The 18771-nt window shown below is 36.4% G+C and overlaps 1 protein-coding gene across 9 annotated transcripts in view; it reads right to left on the bottom strand.

Moving 5' to 3' along the window:
- LOC130682144 (lysine-specific demethylase 6A-like) overlaps window positions 1–18771 on the bottom strand; it is a 238338-nt gene that overhangs the window by 127220 nt on the left and 92347 nt on the right. For 5 of the 9 annotated variants that reach the window (XR_008995425.1, XM_057496299.1, XM_057496292.1 and 2 more), the window contains exons 11-17: window positions 11298–11396; window positions 10956–11175; window positions 10278–10412; window positions 9682–9837; window positions 9044–9139; window positions 6831–6926; window positions 5837–6214 (exon numbers count right to left, since the gene is read on the bottom strand). Coding sequence is in view for 8 of the 9 variants with exons in the window: in XM_057496299.1 (XP_057352282.1) it covers window positions 5837–6214; window positions 6831–6926; window positions 9044–9139; window positions 9682–9837; window positions 10278–10412; window positions 10956–11175; window positions 11298–11396 (1180 nt within the window). In the remaining variant the exon portion in view is untranslated. The remainder of the gene's footprint in view (window positions 1–5836; window positions 6215–6830; window positions 6927–9043; window positions 9140–9681; window positions 9838–10277; window positions 10413–10955; window positions 11176–11297; window positions 11397–18771) is intronic. The other 4 variants (XM_057496296.1, XM_057496297.1, XM_057496298.1 and 1 more) reach the window with 3 other exon arrangements.

Genomic DNA, 18771 nt, shown 5'->3' with positions numbered 1-18771 from the left:
AGGAAGCCCTTAGCAAGAGGGCTGGCACAGGGGAAAGGACTGCATAGAGCTTACTGCTCAGGACAAAGGACAGGTAGACAAAATTGTCCAGGTGCACTCTGCCCAGCAGGTTAGGAGCTTTCATGATCTTCAGGTGCTCAAGCCCATTGGATGGCTGCACAGCTCCAAGGACCCACACTGTGATACCCAGCCTATTGCGCCTTTCTCCCAACATGCCCCACCTGCCTTGCAAACCGGTAAACCCTACCCTGAAGTTAGGTGAGCCACACGAAAGATCTGTCTACAGCAACAACAAACACAAAGCATAGAGGCTTATACCTGTGTGCTCAGCCCACTGGTTCAGGCAGTGGAGACAGTCATAGCAGCCAGAAAGCAGAAAACAGCTCTTTCCTCCCCCCAGACACCAATACCTCTCCCTGTGATGCCAGACAATGCTTCAGGGGCTGAGCAGCTCCAGAAAGTAGAGCTTCTGGGTACTAGAGATCACCATATACAAATATAACACTCTAAAAGAACCTAGTTCAAAGTAAACTTATTAATACAACTTCTGAGAAAGATTTAAATGACAATGACCTCATGAATCTTCCTGAAAAGGACTTCAAAATATAAATCATTAACATGCTCATGGAGGAACAGAAAGATATTCAAAAACTCAGGAAAGAAAGCCAGTCGGAGATTGAGGAGCACAATGGAGGGTATTAAAAGCACAGAAGATATCATGGAGGAGACGATAAATGAAATAGAAATTAGAGAAGAGGAATACAAAGTAGCTGAGGCACAAAAAGAAAAAAAGAATCTCTAATGAAAGAATATTGAAAGAACTGTGTGACCAATCCAAATGGAACAATATTTGCATTACAGGGGCACCAGAAGAAGAGATAGAAAAAGGGATAGAAAGTGTCTTTGATGAGGTAATTGCTGAAAACATTCCCAGTCTGGGGAAGGACATGGAGATGCACAGACCTCTGAACACAAGGGACCCAAGGAAGACAACACCAAGACATATAGTAATTAAAATGGGAAAGATCAAGGAGAAGGACAGACTATTAAAGGCAGCAAGAGAGAGAAAAAGGATCACATACACAGTAAAGCTCATCAGGCTATCATCAGACATCTCAGCAGAAACCTTATAGGCCAGAAGGGAGTGGCATGATCTACGCAATGCAATGAAGCAGAAGATCCTCAAAACAAGAATATTTTATCTGGCAAGATTATCACTTAAATTTGAAGGAGGGATCACACAATTTCCAGCTTCTCGCTGTTAAGTATTATGTTGCCTGTGGATTTGTCATATATGGCCTTTATTTTGTTGAGGTACTCGCCCTCTATACCCACTTTGTTGACAGTTTTTATCATGAATGGATGTTGACAATTTCCAGATAAACAAAACCTGAGAGAATTTACCTCCCATACATGATATCTACAGTGTATTTTGGACGGACTGCCTTAGATGGAAGATTTCTTATGGTTTAATAGCTGTCACCAGAGGTAATAAAACTACAGTAAATAAAGTAGAGCAGCTAATGACTAAGCAAATGGAAAATTAAATTAACTCTCCTAAAACGGACAAAGAGTACAGAATGTGATACCTAACATATAAAGAATGGAGGACAAAAAAAAGGTACCTTTAGATTGTGTTTGTAATAGTATATTAAGTGAGTTCAGTTAGACTCTTACATAGCAAGGAAGTTAACCTTGAACCTTTGGTAAACATGAATATAAACTCTGCAATGGCAATAAGTACATACCTATTGATAATCATCCTAAATGTAAAAGGACTGAATGCACTAATCAAAAGACATAGAGTCACTGAATGGATAAGAAAACCAGACCCATCTATATGATGCCTACAAGAGACTCACTGAAACCCGAAGACATACAGAGACTAAAAGTGAAGGAATGGAAAGAGACATTTGATTCAACTAATAGTGAAGAAAAAGCAGAGTTGTAGTACTTGTATCAGACAAAACAGACTTCAAAATATACTCACAAGAGGCAAAGAATGACATTACACAATGATAGAAGTGTTGATCCTACAAGAAGATAAAACCGTCATAAAAATATATGTGTCCAACAAAGGAGCACCTACATAAGTGAAACAAATACTAATGGAATTAAAAGAGAAAATAAAATGCAATGCATACATTCAAAGAGACTTCAACAATCCACTAACTTTGAAGGACAGATCAAACAGACAGAAAATAAGAAAGGAAACAGAGGCACTGAACAACACACTAGAACATATGGACCTAACCAACATCTACAGAATGCTACACCCAAAAGCAGCAGAATACACGCTCTTCTCAAGAGCACATGGAATTTTTTCAAGAATATATCATACACTAGGCCAAAAAAAGAGCCTCGGAAAATTTTAAAAAAACTGAAATTGTACCAACCAGATTTTCAGACCACAAAGGTAAGAAATTAGAAATAAATTACACAAAAAAAATTACAAATCCCGCAAACACATGAAAGTTTCACAATAGGCTCCTATGTAACCAATGGATCAATGACCATATAAAAAGAGAGATAAAGCAATATATGGAGACAAAGGAGAACAATAACTCAACACAGCAAAATCTGAGGCATGCAGCAAAGACCATGGTAAGAGGAAAGTATATTGCAATACAGATCTACATCAGGAAACAAGAACAATCCAACACAAGCAGTCTAAACTAAAAATGAACAAAACTAGAAAAATACAAATGAGGCCCAAAGTCAGCAGAAGGAGGGACATAATTAAGCTCAGAGAAGAAATAAATAAAATTAAGAAGAATAAAACAATAGAAAAAAATTAATGAAACCAAGACCTGGTTCTTTGAGAGAATAAACAAAATAGATAAACCCCTAGCCAGATTTAAGAGAAAAAGAGAATCCACACGTAAACAGAATCAAAAATGAGAAAGTAAAAAGCAAGATGGGCCCACAGAAATACAAAGAATTATTAGAGAACACTATGAAAATACATATGCTAACAAGCTAGAAAACCTGGAAGAAACAGACAACTTCCTACAAAAATAAAATCTTACAAGACTGATCAAGGAAGCAACAAAAAATCTAAACAGACCAATTCCAACACAGAAATTGAATCAGTAATCAAAAAACTACCCAAGAACAAAACCCCCATTCCAGATGGATTCACAGCTGAATTCTAACAGACATATGGAGAAGACATTATACCCATTCTCCTTAAAGTTTCCAAAAAATAGAAGAGGAGGGAATTCTTCCAAACTCATTATATGAGGCTAGCTTCAATCTAATAGTAAAATCAGACAAACACCCTACAAAAACATAAAACTACAGACAAATATCCCTGATGAACATAAATGCAAAAAATTTCAACAAAATATTGGCCAACTGATGGGGGTAGTCTAGTAAATATAATGTTCCTCCTGTAATTATAGATTAATGATACCAAAAACAAAAAAATTAGCAAACCAAATTCAAAAATACATCAAGAAGATCATACACCATAAATAAGTGGGACTCATTTCAGCGATGCAAGGATTATACAACATTCAAAAATCCCTCAACATCATCCACATCAACAAAAAGAGAAAAACCACATGATCATCTCCATAGATGCTGAAAAAGCATTTGACAAAATACAACATCCATTCATGATAAAAACTCACAACAAACTGGGTATAGAGGGCAAGTACCTCAACATAATAAAGGCCATATATGTCAAACCCACAGTCAACATCATACTTAAGAGCAAGAAGCTATAAGCTTTTCACCTAAGATAGGGAACAAGACAGCAATGCCAAACTCTCCCTATTATTCACATAGTTCTGGAGGTCCTAGCCAAGGCAATCAAACAAAACAAAGAAATACAAAGCATCCAGATTAGTAAAGAGGAAGATTGTTGTGTAACCATATACACAAAAGGAAATTAGAAATGGATGAAAGACCTCAATTTAAGTCGTGACACCATAAAACTCTTAGAAAAAAACATAGGCAAAAACTCTTCGACATAAATATGACTGACTTCTTCACATGCATTTCTCCCCGGGCAAGGGAAACAAAAGCAAAAATGAAAAAGTGGGATGATATCAAGCTTAAAATCTTCTGTACAGCAAAGGACACCACCAATAGAACAAAAAGGCATCCTATAATATGGGAGAATATATTGAGAAATGACAAGATCTAATAAAGGGTTGACATCCAAAATATATAAAGAGCTCACACACCTCAACAAACAAAAAGCAAATAATCCAGTTAAAAAGGGGGTAGAGGAGCTGAACAGAGTTCTCTGAAGAAGAAATTGATGGCCAATAGACACATGAAAAGATGTTCCACATTGCTATTCATTAGAGAAATGCAAATTAAAACCAAAATGATATATCATGTCACACCAGCAAGGATCGCCAACATCCAGAAGACAACAACAAATGTTGGCGAGGTTGTGGAGAAAGGGCAACCCTCCTACACTGCTGGTGGGAATGTAAATTAGTTCAACCATATGGAGGTTCCTCAAAAAACTCAAAGTAGAAATACCATTTGACCCAGGAATTCCACTCCTAGGAATTTACCCTAAGAATGTAGCAGCCCAGTTTGAAAAAGACAGATGCACCCCTATGATTATCGCAGCACTATTTACAATAGTCAAGAAATGGAAGCAATGTAAGTGTCCATCAGTAGATGAATGGATAAAGATGGGGTACATATACACAATGGAATATTATTCAGCCATAAGAAGAAAACAAATCCTACCATTTGCAACAACACGGATGGAGCTAGAGGGTATTATGCTCACTGAAATAAGCCAAGTGGAAAAAGACAAGTATCAAATGATATCACTCGACTGTGGGGTATAAGAACAAAGCAAAACCTGAAGAAACAAAACAGCAGCAGACTCACAGAACTAACGAATGGACTAACAGTTACCAAAGAGAAAGGGACTAGGAAGGATGCGTGGGAAGGGAGGGATAAGGGGGAGGAAAAAGAAAGGGGGCGTTATGATTAGCATGTATAATGAGGGGGTAGGGGGCCTGGGGAGTGCTGTACAACATAGAGAAGACAAGTAGTGATTCTATAGCATCTCACTATGCTGATGGACAGAGAGTGTAGTGGGGTATGTCAGGGGAGTTGGTGATGGGGAGAATCTAGTAAACATAATGTTCCTCATGTAATTGTAGATTAATGATATCAAAAGAAAAGAAAAAAACTAGGAACAAAGCAGCAGCAGACTCACAGAACCCAGGAATGGACTGACAGTTATGAAAGGAAAGGTACCGGGGAGGATGGATGTGAATGGAGGGATAAGGGGAAAAAGGGGCATTACGGTTACCACACCTAATGTAGGGGGGCACATATGGAGGGTGGTACAACACAGAGAAGACAAGTAGTGATTCTATAGCATCTTACTATGTTGATGGACAGTGACTGTAATGGGCTAAGTGGTGGGGACTTGATGATGGGAGGATCGGGTACTCATAATATTGCTCATGTAATTGTAGATTGATGATACCAAGAAAAGGAACCCATTTCTTGGCTAAGAAAAAAAAAAAACATACTCAAGATGTTTCAGTTAGCAATAATAAGAACTGGAGAAATTGTAAGACTATAATTTTTTTTTGTTCACTTCCTTTATTTCTAGAGCAACATAATTTCTATTTCTATGTACATTAATTTATATTGGGTAAGTATATATTTAGATGAATAGCTTGAATTTAAAATTTAGTACTAATACACTTAACACTTAATATTCTCACATAACCATGAAATATTTAAAATTAATTTTAAAAATAAAAATACTTTATTTCTCAAAATGTAAATAAGCAAAGAAAAATTATTTTGTACAAGTAAACAAAGCACCTAATCTTTGTTTTACCTGAGTGGAGTTAGACAGGTAAATTCTCCATGGCTCTTCTGCACTGCTGGCCAGGTTTGTGTAGTTATGAGGTAGAGTGAATGTGTTTTGCTGAAGAAAAGGCACATTTCCATTACTTCCACTTCCTGTTATATGCCGATTGCCTACCAAAAGAGTGTCAGTACTCCCTAGTGTTTTTGATGTGCCACAAGGAGCATAGCCTGCAAAAAATGGTCCACTGGACAAAGACTTTTCAAAATAACCACAGCCAACTTCAGGCTGTGAGACACTAGGAACTCTGGGCAGAGCAGGTTGGTGGCTAGAGATAGATTCTGTAGGCAGTGATGAGTCAGCCATTTGCCCATTAGGAATTCCAGGAGTTTGTGCTGTTTGTCTCATCTTCAAAAAAAGAAGAAAAACCTGCTTGTGTGACTTTGAAAATGTGTAATCAAAACATCCCTAATTTTATTTAAACAATCTCTGGGCATTAAAAAAACACACATTTTAAAAATGAAATATGTTCATATGCATAAAGCAGAAATCTTCAATATACTTAAAAGAATCCTTACTTAGTTGTATACGAGCAAAAGAAAGCATCTGAAAATTACAGATGAGTCAGTGATTTATAGCCTTATTTTGCAGCATGAAGCAGAGAATTTCAAATTTCCATTCTATTATTACACTTACACCAAATCCTTGAAATCAAATAATCCTTAAAACATACTGTCCCCTCAATATGAACAAACTGCTGACTATAAAGTAGAAAGCCCATAGAACAACACCTTAAGAATTAGGACAAAAAAATAAAAGGTAAATACAAGTGTTTCATTCTAAATTAATCTGTGGCTATTTAAACAAACAAAAAACCAGTCAAGTAGTACTTAAAATTCCAGATACATAAGTTGAATTGAATATAGTAGCAAGTAGAAATGAACATCAATAATGTAAATGAAATAGGACTCAAGAAAAATACTTAACACCATGACAAATATTAGGATAAAAATTATATACATACTTGTTTCATCAAGACAATCTGATTTTCCAATTGTGCCAGCATGACTTTCTGTGCTGGATTTAAATTATCTCTATTTGTGCACAACTCTTGCAAGTGCTAGAAAAACAAAAAGGAAGGACACAAACTAAGTCTGAGAAATAAGACACTATCAAGTATCTACCATTGAAATTACAACAAACTAAGAATCTCTGTGTCATCAAAAATAATCAGTGATTCCCAACCAAACCAATTAAATGTAATGTGAAGTCCTCAGAAAATTAATAAAGAATGGTAAAAAGGAAAAATTCATCACAAGAATATTTTTACATTTTCATTTAATTATATTACATGGAAACAACATTTAAATATGAAGGTACTTAACCCCTGACTTCAACCTCTACTACAAAGCCGCAGTAATCAATACAATTTGGTACTAGCACAGTAACAGACCGTAGACCAATGGAACAGACTACAGAGCCCAGATATAAACCCAAGCATATGTGGTCAATTAATATACAATAAAGGAGATATGCAATGGGAAGATGACAGTCTCTTCAACAACTGGTGTTGACAAAACTGGACAGCTACATGTAAGAGAATGAAACTGGATTGCTATCTAACCCCATACACAAATGTGACCTCGAAATGGACCAATGACCTGAACATAAGTTATGAAACCATAAGACTCTCAAAAGACAACATAGGGAAAAATTTCCTGAATATAATAAACATGAGTAACATTTTCCTCAACACATCTCCTCAGGTAAGAGAAACAGAAGCAAAAATGAACAAATGGGACTAATTCATGCTAAATAGATTCTGTACAGCAAAGGACAAAATCAGCAGAACAAAAGGACATCCTACAGTATGGGAGAATGTATTTCTAAATGACATATCCAACTAGGGGTTAACATCGAAAATGTATAAGGAACTCACATGCCTCACCACCCAAAAGGCAAATAACCATATTAAAATTAGGCAGAGGATCTAAACAGACACTTCTCCGAAGAAGAAATTCAGGTGGCCAACAGGCACATGAAAAGATGCTCCACATCACTAATGAACACAGAAATGCAAATTAAAACCACAATGAGGTTATCACCTCACACAAGTAAGGATCACCACCATCCAAAAGACAACCAATGTTGGTGAGGTTGTGGAGAAAAGGAAACACTCCTAAACTGTTGGTGAGAATGTAAATTAGTTCAACCATTGTGCAAAGCTGTATGGACATTTCTCAAAATGATCAAAATAGAAATACCATTTGACAGGGGTTCCACTTCTAGGAATTTACCCTAAGAATGCAGCAGCCCAATTTGAAAAAGACAGATGCACCCCTATGTTTATTGCAGCACTATTTACAATAGCCAAGAAATGGAAGCAACCTAAATGTCCATTAGTACATGAATGGATAAAGAAGATGTGGTACATACACACAATGGAATATTATTCAGCCATAAGAAGAAAACAAACCCTGCCATTTGCAGCAACATGCATGGAGCTAGTGAAATAAGCCAGGAGGAGAAAGACAAGTATCAAATGATTTCACTCATATGTGGAGTATAAGAACAAAGAAAAACTGAAAGAAAAAAACAGCAGCAGACACAGAACCCAAGTATAGGGGAAAGGAAGTGGGGAGAATGGGTGGGAAGGAGGGATAAGGATGAGGAAAAAGAAAGGGGGCAGTATGATTAGCATGTATAGTGTGGGGGAGGGAGGGCACGGGGAGGGCTATGCAACACAGAGAAGACAGTAGTGATTCTACAGCATCTTACTACACTGATGGACAGTGACTGTAATGGAGTTTTGGGGGCGCACTTGTTGAAGGGGGAGCGTAGTAAACATAATGTTCCTCATGTAATTGTAGATTAATGATACAAAAAAAAAAGGTTCTTATGATAAAAGCACACTTTCTTGTATATAAATATTGTAACTTTATGAAAGAAAACACAATAGAAGCTTTTAAGACTGATTATTTTTAGGAAAGCAAATCAGGTGTCTGGAGTCAGAAACTGAAATAAGCCTTTAAGTTTTAAAGTGTATTTTCCAATATTTCTTACATTTCAAAACAAAAATTATGAATTTGATTATTCCAAAAAACAAGGACTCATTGTACTTAAGCACATATTAGTTTAGAGTCACTCATTTTAAAGCTTAAAAAATTAAAAAACAAAGCTTTCTACCTCTAATTGCTTTCCCATACGAAGGAATACTGTCAAAAGAGCATTTCATACCTGTAATTTCAGTGGTGTCAAACAGCATGAGTGAACTTTTTGCTGTACTGGAATATTTGAATCAATCGGGTGACTATTCTGGTGCTCAGAACTATTCTGAGGAAAACATTTAAAAAAATTAAAGAGAATTTGGTTAAATTCATACACTAACAGGCATGACTATTGAGATACCAAATGACTATGAATTGGTGTATTTACATGTATTTAGAACTTATCTTTTTAAATTACCTAAATAATCTTAAATGCATAATCAATTTGGAAACTTATGAGTTTCAAACATACATTCAGTCTTACTCTATCTAAAAAGCTTTATATCTACATTATCGTGTAAGGAGCTTCGAGGCTATTATATCCAACATTAAACTAATTTCAGTGTAAGTAGAAAGTTGCAATAAAAATATGCATAAGTTCATAAAAACTGAGAAAAAAAAAATGATTTGATGAACATGAAGTGACTCCTTCATATCTTCTTTGCTTAAATGATGTTACAATTCAGGGATAGAAAATGCCCACATAAGCAAAAAACTGAAAAACATTTCAGTTGCAGAGTTTAAAATACAAGACACATAATTTTAGAAGTTGAAAAAGAGCTTCATTTTTGTATTGGAATTTTCCATTTATCTAAAATGTATATATACCTTTATTGGGCTAGATGTTCTTTTCCTCTTCGCAGGACTGGATAGGCTATCTACTTGGGTAGAAGTAATTGTATGTACTGGCAAGGATTGCTCTGAACTTGGTGTTTGACTGAGGTCTAATACAGATTCAATATTTGGATGATGAGTTTTATAAGCCTAAGGATCACAGAAGTGAAAAAAATATATGGTTTACATATTCTTAATTTATCCCTTCAAATTATAAAACTTCATAAGCTGGATATTTTTCAAAACTATGTGGGTATCATGAATTACAATTACTGAAAATCAAATGTTTCATCAATGGAAGAATGTGTATCTTCTTTTGAAAAAGTTCATTCTTCAAATTAAATAAACCACTGTAGAGTAGTTCCACAAAAACTTCTGAAATCATGAGAATATATAAAAGACTTATGTTGGCACCCCAATTTTTTGCCCACATCAGAGGAAGTTGTATTTTGATCTAAAATGTTTTGCAATTAAATATGGAGTTTTATGTTTAAAAAAATACAATCCTGCACTTAATAAAAATTTGGTCACTACAAATTGGAAAGAACCCTGAAAGCTGGGCACCTAAAGAAGATAACCCAACTTCTCACCTGCTGTGCTGTGTTCATGGCACCCTGCCTGGAGGTAAGCTCTGCAGGTATTGGTAGGCTCCACGCCTCCTCAATACTAGGAAGTAATTTAGTTTTATTCTGTAGACTACCTTGTGGAACGTTACACAACTGAGCCTAGGAAAAATTATGTAAAAAGCAAATTTAACACAGGCCTACTTGATTAAGAGCAAATCCACTAATTCTTCCTAAATGCTACAGATATTAGCTTTTAAAAGAATAGATTCTAAAACAGATTTGTTTTGAAAAAATATTCTAAGTTTGGGCTTTTAGGTATAAGCTAAATATGAAAAGGGTGACTACAGTATACTTGTGCAAATCAGAATAAAACTAACAGTTTTCAGAATTCTCATAAATAGCTTCTCATGAAATTTCAAAGAGTGAAAAATATTTGTTATTTTCTCTATAGTGAACTTAAAAATGTAGATAACACACAGAACTAAGCAAATGAATGTGCATCAACAAAGTATATGTGCAAAAGAACATTTTAAACATTGCACATCTTCCTTAAATGAAATATAAATAGAATCAGATTAACATTAAAAATCATGAAAAATTTACTGACATCAAAACAAAAAAGACAAACTTTCCAGCTACCTTCCTCATGCCAGTTATGACAGGGAAATGTGTACTTGAAAATACGCTACTTGTAATTTTTACCTGTAAAAACTTCATTCTTCCTGCAAGTGTAGAAATATTACTACAACTTTCACTTCTAGTTGCATTTAAGTAGCATTTAATGGCATCCTGAGGTTGATTACAGGATTCATAAAGACTCCCTAAGTCCATCCAGGCTGCTGCATGCCTGTGGTCCAATTGTACAGCACAAATATAAGCCTGTAAAGCATCCATAGGCTGATTCTGTTGCTGATAGAGAACACTATAAAGAGAAATAAGAACAGTAAGTTGTTAACAATAAATGGGTATGTTATTAATATGAATGATGAGGATTAAATGAATTTATGTATCAAATACATTTAATTTTACATACATAAGCCTTACCCTATTGAACACCATGTATCTGCACTTGCTTCTGATTTATCAATAGATTGCCTATAAGATATAAAGGCATCCTGAACTTTCCCAATACTTGAATAGCACCTAAAAGAGGAGGAAAGTTTTATATATATGAATATTATATACATACACATATATATGAATAAACATATATATCTATACATTACATAAAGTATTCCACTAAAATTTAATTAACTATATTTATGCACCAATGTTTTGTATAAGGGAAAAAACTAAGAAGTTTACATATAAACATGTAAATGTGCTTTCCAACATTTATGTATAGTATTTACATTATAAATGACTGCTAAATGAACTGACTTATAGGTGCTTATACACATATTAATAAATTCTACTGAAACAATTTCAGGCCATTTTGTTCAATGCTATTAGTATTCCTGGTTAAACACACAGCACTCTACTTATATATTTTGTACACAATTGATTTCCTCCATGACAAGAATATAGAGGTAAAAAAACAAAAGAAACTAAATGATAATAATGGTTTCAGTTCTATGTCTGAATTTTTAATACTGAGGATAACATACGTACATTCATTGCAAAGATAAAAGATATAGTTAGCATGAGACTACTAAAATAGTGAGACACTTAAAATATAGTTTAATATTTTTAAATAACTTACAACATTTTAATCATATATTTTGAAAGAGCAATATTAAAGGTATTGAGAGGAAGGCCAGTATATGCTGATTTTACCAAACAAACAACAAAACAAAGATACAAAAACTAAGTATATAAAATGAATTAAAAAGTGACTATTCTATGCACTGGCTGTTGAGAAAAGGAAACTAAATACTACAAAAATGATTACTGATGACATCTGTAGAGATTCAATATGGCGGCATGAGAGGTGAGAGGGAGAACTCCTTCCAAAACCAAAAATAGTACAAAAATATAGATAATTAATACAACTAACCTTAGAACAGCAACAAGAAAGAAGTCTGACCAGACTGCATACAGACCTCATGGACATCGCAGAGCTCACAAAACAGGGAAAGGTCCAAATGCCATCAGCCAGCAGGACCCAGGTCCTTTCCCCACTCCAGCTCACTGGCAGGAGGAAGAGAAATGGAGCAGGGAGGTGCTGGAAGCCTACGACTACTGTACACCTGGCCCTGGAGATCTTTGCGGGCAGAAACCTACACTGTGTGGTGCTCTGGATATTGGGGAGCTTGGACAGGTGGACTGCCTGAGACACTGAGATTCTGGCCATTTGTGGAGGAGGGGATCCACAACAGACCTCTCTGCCTCAGTGGAAAGGCGGGCCATCTGAGAGGCTCCCTAGAAGAAAAAAGGCTGCTGAACTGGCAGGGTTTGCATGGAGTTTGCTGCGCAGGAGAAGGGATAGGTTGAAAAGACTGTCTGGGCACACTCTGCCCAGCAGATTGGGAATTCTAAGGAGCTTGAGGTGCTCCATCCCCCTGGTTGGCTACTCAACTCTGAGGTCCCCCACTGTGACACAGAGCCTGAGGAGACTTCCTCCTGGCCTGACGCCACCAGCTTGCAAACGGGCAGTCACAGTGCTGGCATCAGGCCAGCAAGTTGGAGGCCCTGCCTGCAACAGCTACAGATGCAGAGCACAGAGGCTTACACCTGCGTACTCAGCCCACTGGCTCTGATACATGAAACAGGGCAGAAAGGAATCAAGAAAAACATTTTTCTTTCCCCCAGGCACCAGCACCAGCTCCACTCCCCTACGACCCCAAACTTACTCTACTGGGTGAGGCAGTCCAGAGACTTGAGCTCTGAGCACTAGAGGATACAACACAGAAAGATGAAACATCAAAAGAACATGGTTCAGACCAAATCTCACAAACAGCAGAAAAAGGGCCAAAAAACAGCAGAAAAAGGGCCAAATGAAACTGAACTCACCAATCTTCCTAAAAGAGAATTCAAAATAAAAATCATAAACATGCTTATGGAGGTACAGAAAAGTATTCAAGAACTCAGGTACAAATTTAAGTCAGAGAGAGAATCATTCAATTCCATATCTGAAATGAAACATATAACGGAGGGATATAAAGCAGATTAGACACAGTAGAAGAGACGATAATGGAATAGAAATTAGAAAAGAAGACTACAAAGAAGCTGAGGCAAAGAGAGAAAAAAGAAACTCTAAGAATGAAAGAATATTGAGAGAACTGTGTGACCAATCCAAACAGAACAATATTTGCATTGTAGGGGTACCAGAAGAAAAAGAGAGAGAAAAGGGGACAGAAAGTATCCTTGAGGAAATAATTGCTGAAAACTTCCCCAATCTGGGGAAGGAGATGGTCTCTCAAGCCATGCAGGTACACAGATCTTCTAAGACAAGGTACACAAGGAAGACAACATCAAGACATATAATAATTAAAATGGCAAAGATCAAAGGTAAAGACAAACTTTAAAAAGCACCTAGGCCGACTCAGAGACTCCAAGAACAAACTACTGGTTACTAAAGGGGAGGGGCGTGGGAGGGCAGGTGGGGAGGGAGGGAGAAGGGGACTGAGGGGCATTATGTTTAGTACCCATGGTGTGGGGGATCATGGGGAAAACAGTGTATCAGAGAGAAGCGACATAGTAGATCTCTGGCAACTTGCTGCACTGATGGACAGTGACTGCACTGGGGTATGGGTGGGGACTTGATAATGTGGGTGAATGTAGTAACCACATTGTTTTTTCATGTGACACCTTCATAAGAGCATAGAGCATATATCAATCCTACCTTAATAAAAAATAAAAAATAAATAGGAGGTAGAGAGAGAAAAACAATCACATACAAAGGAAAACCTATCAGGCTATCATCAGGTTTCTCAACAGATCAACAAAAGCCTTAAAGGCCAGAAGAGAATGACATGATATATGTAATGCAAGGAATCAGAAGGGCCTTGAACCAACAACACTCTACGCAGAAAGATTATCATTTAAATTTGAAAGAGGGACTAAACAATTTTCATATAAGCAAAAGCTGAGAGGATTTACCTCCCAAACACCACATCTACACTCCATTTTGGAGGGACTCCTATAGATGGAAGTAATCCTAAGGCTAAATAGATGTCACCCAAGGGACAGACAAAGACTATGGATTATAATTCATAACATACAAAGAATGGAGGATTAAAAAAAGGAGGAAAGAAAAAAAACAAACCTTTAGGTTGTGTTTGTAATAGCATCCGAAGTGAGTTAAATTAGACTGTTAGATAGGGAATTACCCTTGAACTTTTGGTAAACACGAATCTAAACCCTGCAATGGCAATAAATACATATATATCAATAATAACCGTAAATGTAAATGGACTGAATGCACCAACGAAAAGACATAGAGACAGTGATGAAAAAATAAAACCCATCTATATGCTGCCTACAAGAACTCCCTTTAAATCCAAAGACATACACAGAATGAAAAGTAAACGAATGGAAAAAGATATTTCATGCAACTAATAGAAAAAAGCAGGAGTTCCAGTACTTGTATCAGACAAAGTAGACTTCAAAACAGAAAGTAATGAGACAAAGAAGGACATTACATAATGATGAAAGGATCAGTCCAATAAGAGGATATAACTATTCTAAATACATGTGCATACAACACAGGATCACTGACATGTGTGTAACAAATATAAACAGAATTAAAGGGAGAAATAGAATGCAATGCATTAACTTTAGGAGACAATAACACACCACACACTCTAAAGGATAGATCAACAAGAATAAAAATAAGTAAAGACAGAGGCACTGAACAACATATTAGAACAGATGGACCTAATAGACATCTACAGAACACTCCATCCAAAAGCAACAGGATACACATTCTTCTCAAGTGCACATGGAACATTTACAAGAATAGATCATATACTAGGCCAAAAAAAAAGCTCAGTAAATTAAAATAGATTGAAATTGTAGCAGCCAGCTTTCAGAAAACAAAGGTATGAAACTAAAATAAATTACACAAAGAAAACGAAAAAGCCCACAAACACAATGAGGCTTAATAAGAAGCTCATTAATAATCAATGGATCAATGACCAAATTAAAACAGACATCAAACAATATATGTAGCCAAAGGATACCAAAAATTCAACACCACAAAATCTGTAGGATGGAGTGAAGGCTGTGCTAATACAGAAATATATTGCAATACAGGCCTACCTCAGGAGAGAAGAATAACCCCAAATGAGCACTCTAAATTCACAATTAATGAAACTACAAAAGGAAGAACAAATGAGGCCCACAGTCAGTAGAAGGACGGACGTAAGGAAGGTTAAACCAGAAATAAATAAAATTGAGAAGAATAAAACAATAGAAAGAATCAATAAAAGCAGGAGCTGCTTCTTCAAGAAAATAAGTAAAATAGATAAAACCCTAGCTAGACTTATCAAGGAAAAAAAGAAATAGGACTGGGAAAACCACTACAGACCCAACAGAACTACAAAGAATTATTAGAGAATACTATGAAAAATTATTTGGCAAAAAAATGGATAAGCTAGAAGAAATGGACAAAATTTGTAGAAAAAGACAACTTTCCAAGGCTGACCCAGGAAGAACCTGACATCTGAACAGAGCAATTACCAGCAAAGAAATTGAACAAAGGTAATCAAAACACTACCTAAAAACAAAAAAAACTGGACCAGATGATTTCCCCACTGAATTTTATCAAACATTGAGTGAAGACTAATACCCATCATCCGTAAAGTTTTTCCACAAAAACTAGAAGATGAGGTAATACTACCAAACTCATTCTATAAGGCCAACATCACTCTAATACCAAAACAAGGGAAAAACATCACAAAAAAAGAAAACTACAGACCAATATCCCTGATGAACATAGGTGCAAAAATACTCAAAATATTATCAAACAGAATGCAAAAACATAGCAAAAAGATCATCATGATAAAGCAGGATTCATCCCAGGGATGCAAAGATGGTACAACAATCGAAAATCCACGATCATCCACATCAACAAAAAGAAGGGCAAAAACCACATGATCATCTCCATAGATGCTGAAAAAGCATTAGAAAAAAATACAACATCAATTCACAAAACTCTCAAGAAAATAGGTATAGAAGGCAAGTACCTCAACATAATAAAGGCCATATATGACAAACCCACAGACAACATCATACTTAACAGCGAGAAGCTAAATGCTTTTCACCTAAGATTGGGAACAAGGCAGGGATGCCCACTCTCCCCATTTTTATTCATCATAGTGCTGAGGTCCTGGCCACGGCAATCGGACAACACAAAAAAAATAAAAGGCTTCCAGATTAATAAGGAAGGAGTCAAACTGTCACTATTTGCAGATGACATGATATTGTACATAAAAAAACATAAATAATCGACTCCAAAATTATGAGAACTAATATCTGAATTCAGCAAAGTTGCAGGATACCAAATTAATACCCAGACATCCGATGCATTCTTACACACTAATGATGAACTAGCCAAAAGAGAAATCAGGAAAGCAATTCCATTCACAACAGCATCAAAAAGAATTAAATACTTAGGAATAAATCTTACCAAGAAGTAGAAGACCTATACCCTGAAAACTGCAAGACACTCTTAAGAGAAATTAAAGAGGACACTAATAAATGGAAATTCATCCATGCTTTGGTAGGAAGGATTAATATTGTCAAAATGGCCATCCTCATGAAAATAATTTACAGATTCAACGCAACCCATATAAAAATATCAACAGCATTCTTCTACAAACTGGAACAAATAGGCCTAAGGTTCATATGGAACCACAAAAAACCCCAAACAGCCAAAGCAACCCTGAGAAGGAAGAATAAAACATGGGGGATCTTGCTCCCCAACCTTAAGTTCTACTACAAAGCCTAAGTAATCAAGACAATTTAGCACTGTCACAAGAAAAGACCCACAGACCAGTGGAACAGAATGAAGAGTCTAGATATTAACCCAAACATTTATGGTCAATTAATATACGACAAAGGAAACATGGATATACTTGGAAATGACAGCCTCTTCAACAGCTGGTGTTGGCAAAACTGGACAGCTACATGTGAGAGAATGAAAGTAGATCACTGTTGAAGGCCATACACAAAAGCAAATTTGAAATAGATCAAAGACCTGAATGTAAGTCATGAAACCATAAAACTCTTAGGAGAAACCATAGGCAAAAATTTCTTGGACAAAAATATGGGCAACTTCTTCATGAACATAACTGCCCAGGCAAGGGAAACAAAAGCAAAAATGAACAAGTGGGACTATATCAAGCTGAAAAGCTTCTGTACAGTAAAGGACACTATCAATACAACAAAAAGGTATCCTACAGTATGGGAGAATATATTCTTAAATGACATATCCAATAAATGGTTGACATCCAAAATAGATAAAGAGCTCACACACCTCAACAAACAAAAAGCAAATAATCCAATAAAAAAATGGGCAGAGTTGCTGAACAGCCATTTCTCCAAAGAAGAAACTCAGATGGCAAACAGGCACATGAAAAGATGCTCCAAATTGCTAGTCATCAGAGAAATGCAATTTAAAACCCAATAAGGTATCACCTCACACCAGTAAGGATGGCTACCATCCAAAAGACAGACAACAAATGTTGGTGAGGATGCAGAGAAAGGGGAACCCTCCTACACTGCTGGTGGGAATGTAAATTAGTTCAACCATTGTGGAAAGCAGTATGGAGGTTCCTCAAAAAACTCAACAGCAGACACAGAACCCAAGAATGGACTAACAGTTACCAAACGGAAAGGGACTGGGGAGGATGGGTGGGAAGGGAGGGACAACGGGGGAAAGGGGCATTACGATTAGCACACACAATGTGTGGGGGGCACGGGGAGGGCTGTGCAACACAGAGAAGGCAAGGAGTGATTCCACAGCATCTGACCATGCTGATGGAAAGTGACTGCATTGGGGTATGTGGGGGGGACTTGGTGAAGGGGGGAGTCTAGTAAACATAATGTTCCTCATGTAATTGTACATTAATGATACCAATATTTTTAAACTCAAAATAGAACTACCGTTTGAACGTAGGAATTCCATTTCTAGGAACTTATGCTAAGAATGCAGCAGCCCACTTTCAAAATGACATATGCACACCTATGTTTATAGCAGCACTATTTATAATAGTCAAGAAATGCAAGAAATATGTGTTCATCAGTAGATGAATGGATAAAGTAATGTGGTACATATACACAACGGAATATTATTCAGCCATAAGAGAAAACAAATCCTGCCATTTGCAACAACATGAATGGAGCCAGAGTGTATTATGCTCAGTGAAATGAGCCAGGTGGAGAAAGACAAGTATCAAATGATTTCATTCATCTGTGGAGTATAAGAACAAAGAAAAAAACAGAAGAAGCAAAACAGCAGCAGCCTCACAGAAACCACAAATGGACTAACAGTTACAAAAGGGAAAGAGACTGGGGAGGATGGGTGGGAAGGGATGGATAAGGAGGAAAAAGAGGTATTAAGATTAGCACACAT

This window comes from Manis pentadactyla, chromosome Y (assembly GCF_030020395.1).
Source record: "Manis pentadactyla isolate mManPen7 chromosome Y, mManPen7.hap1, whole genome shotgun sequence".
Taxonomy (NCBI): Eukaryota; Metazoa; Chordata; class Mammalia; order Pholidota; family Manidae; genus Manis; species Manis pentadactyla.
This window is presented reverse-complemented; position numbering and strand designations above follow the sequence as displayed.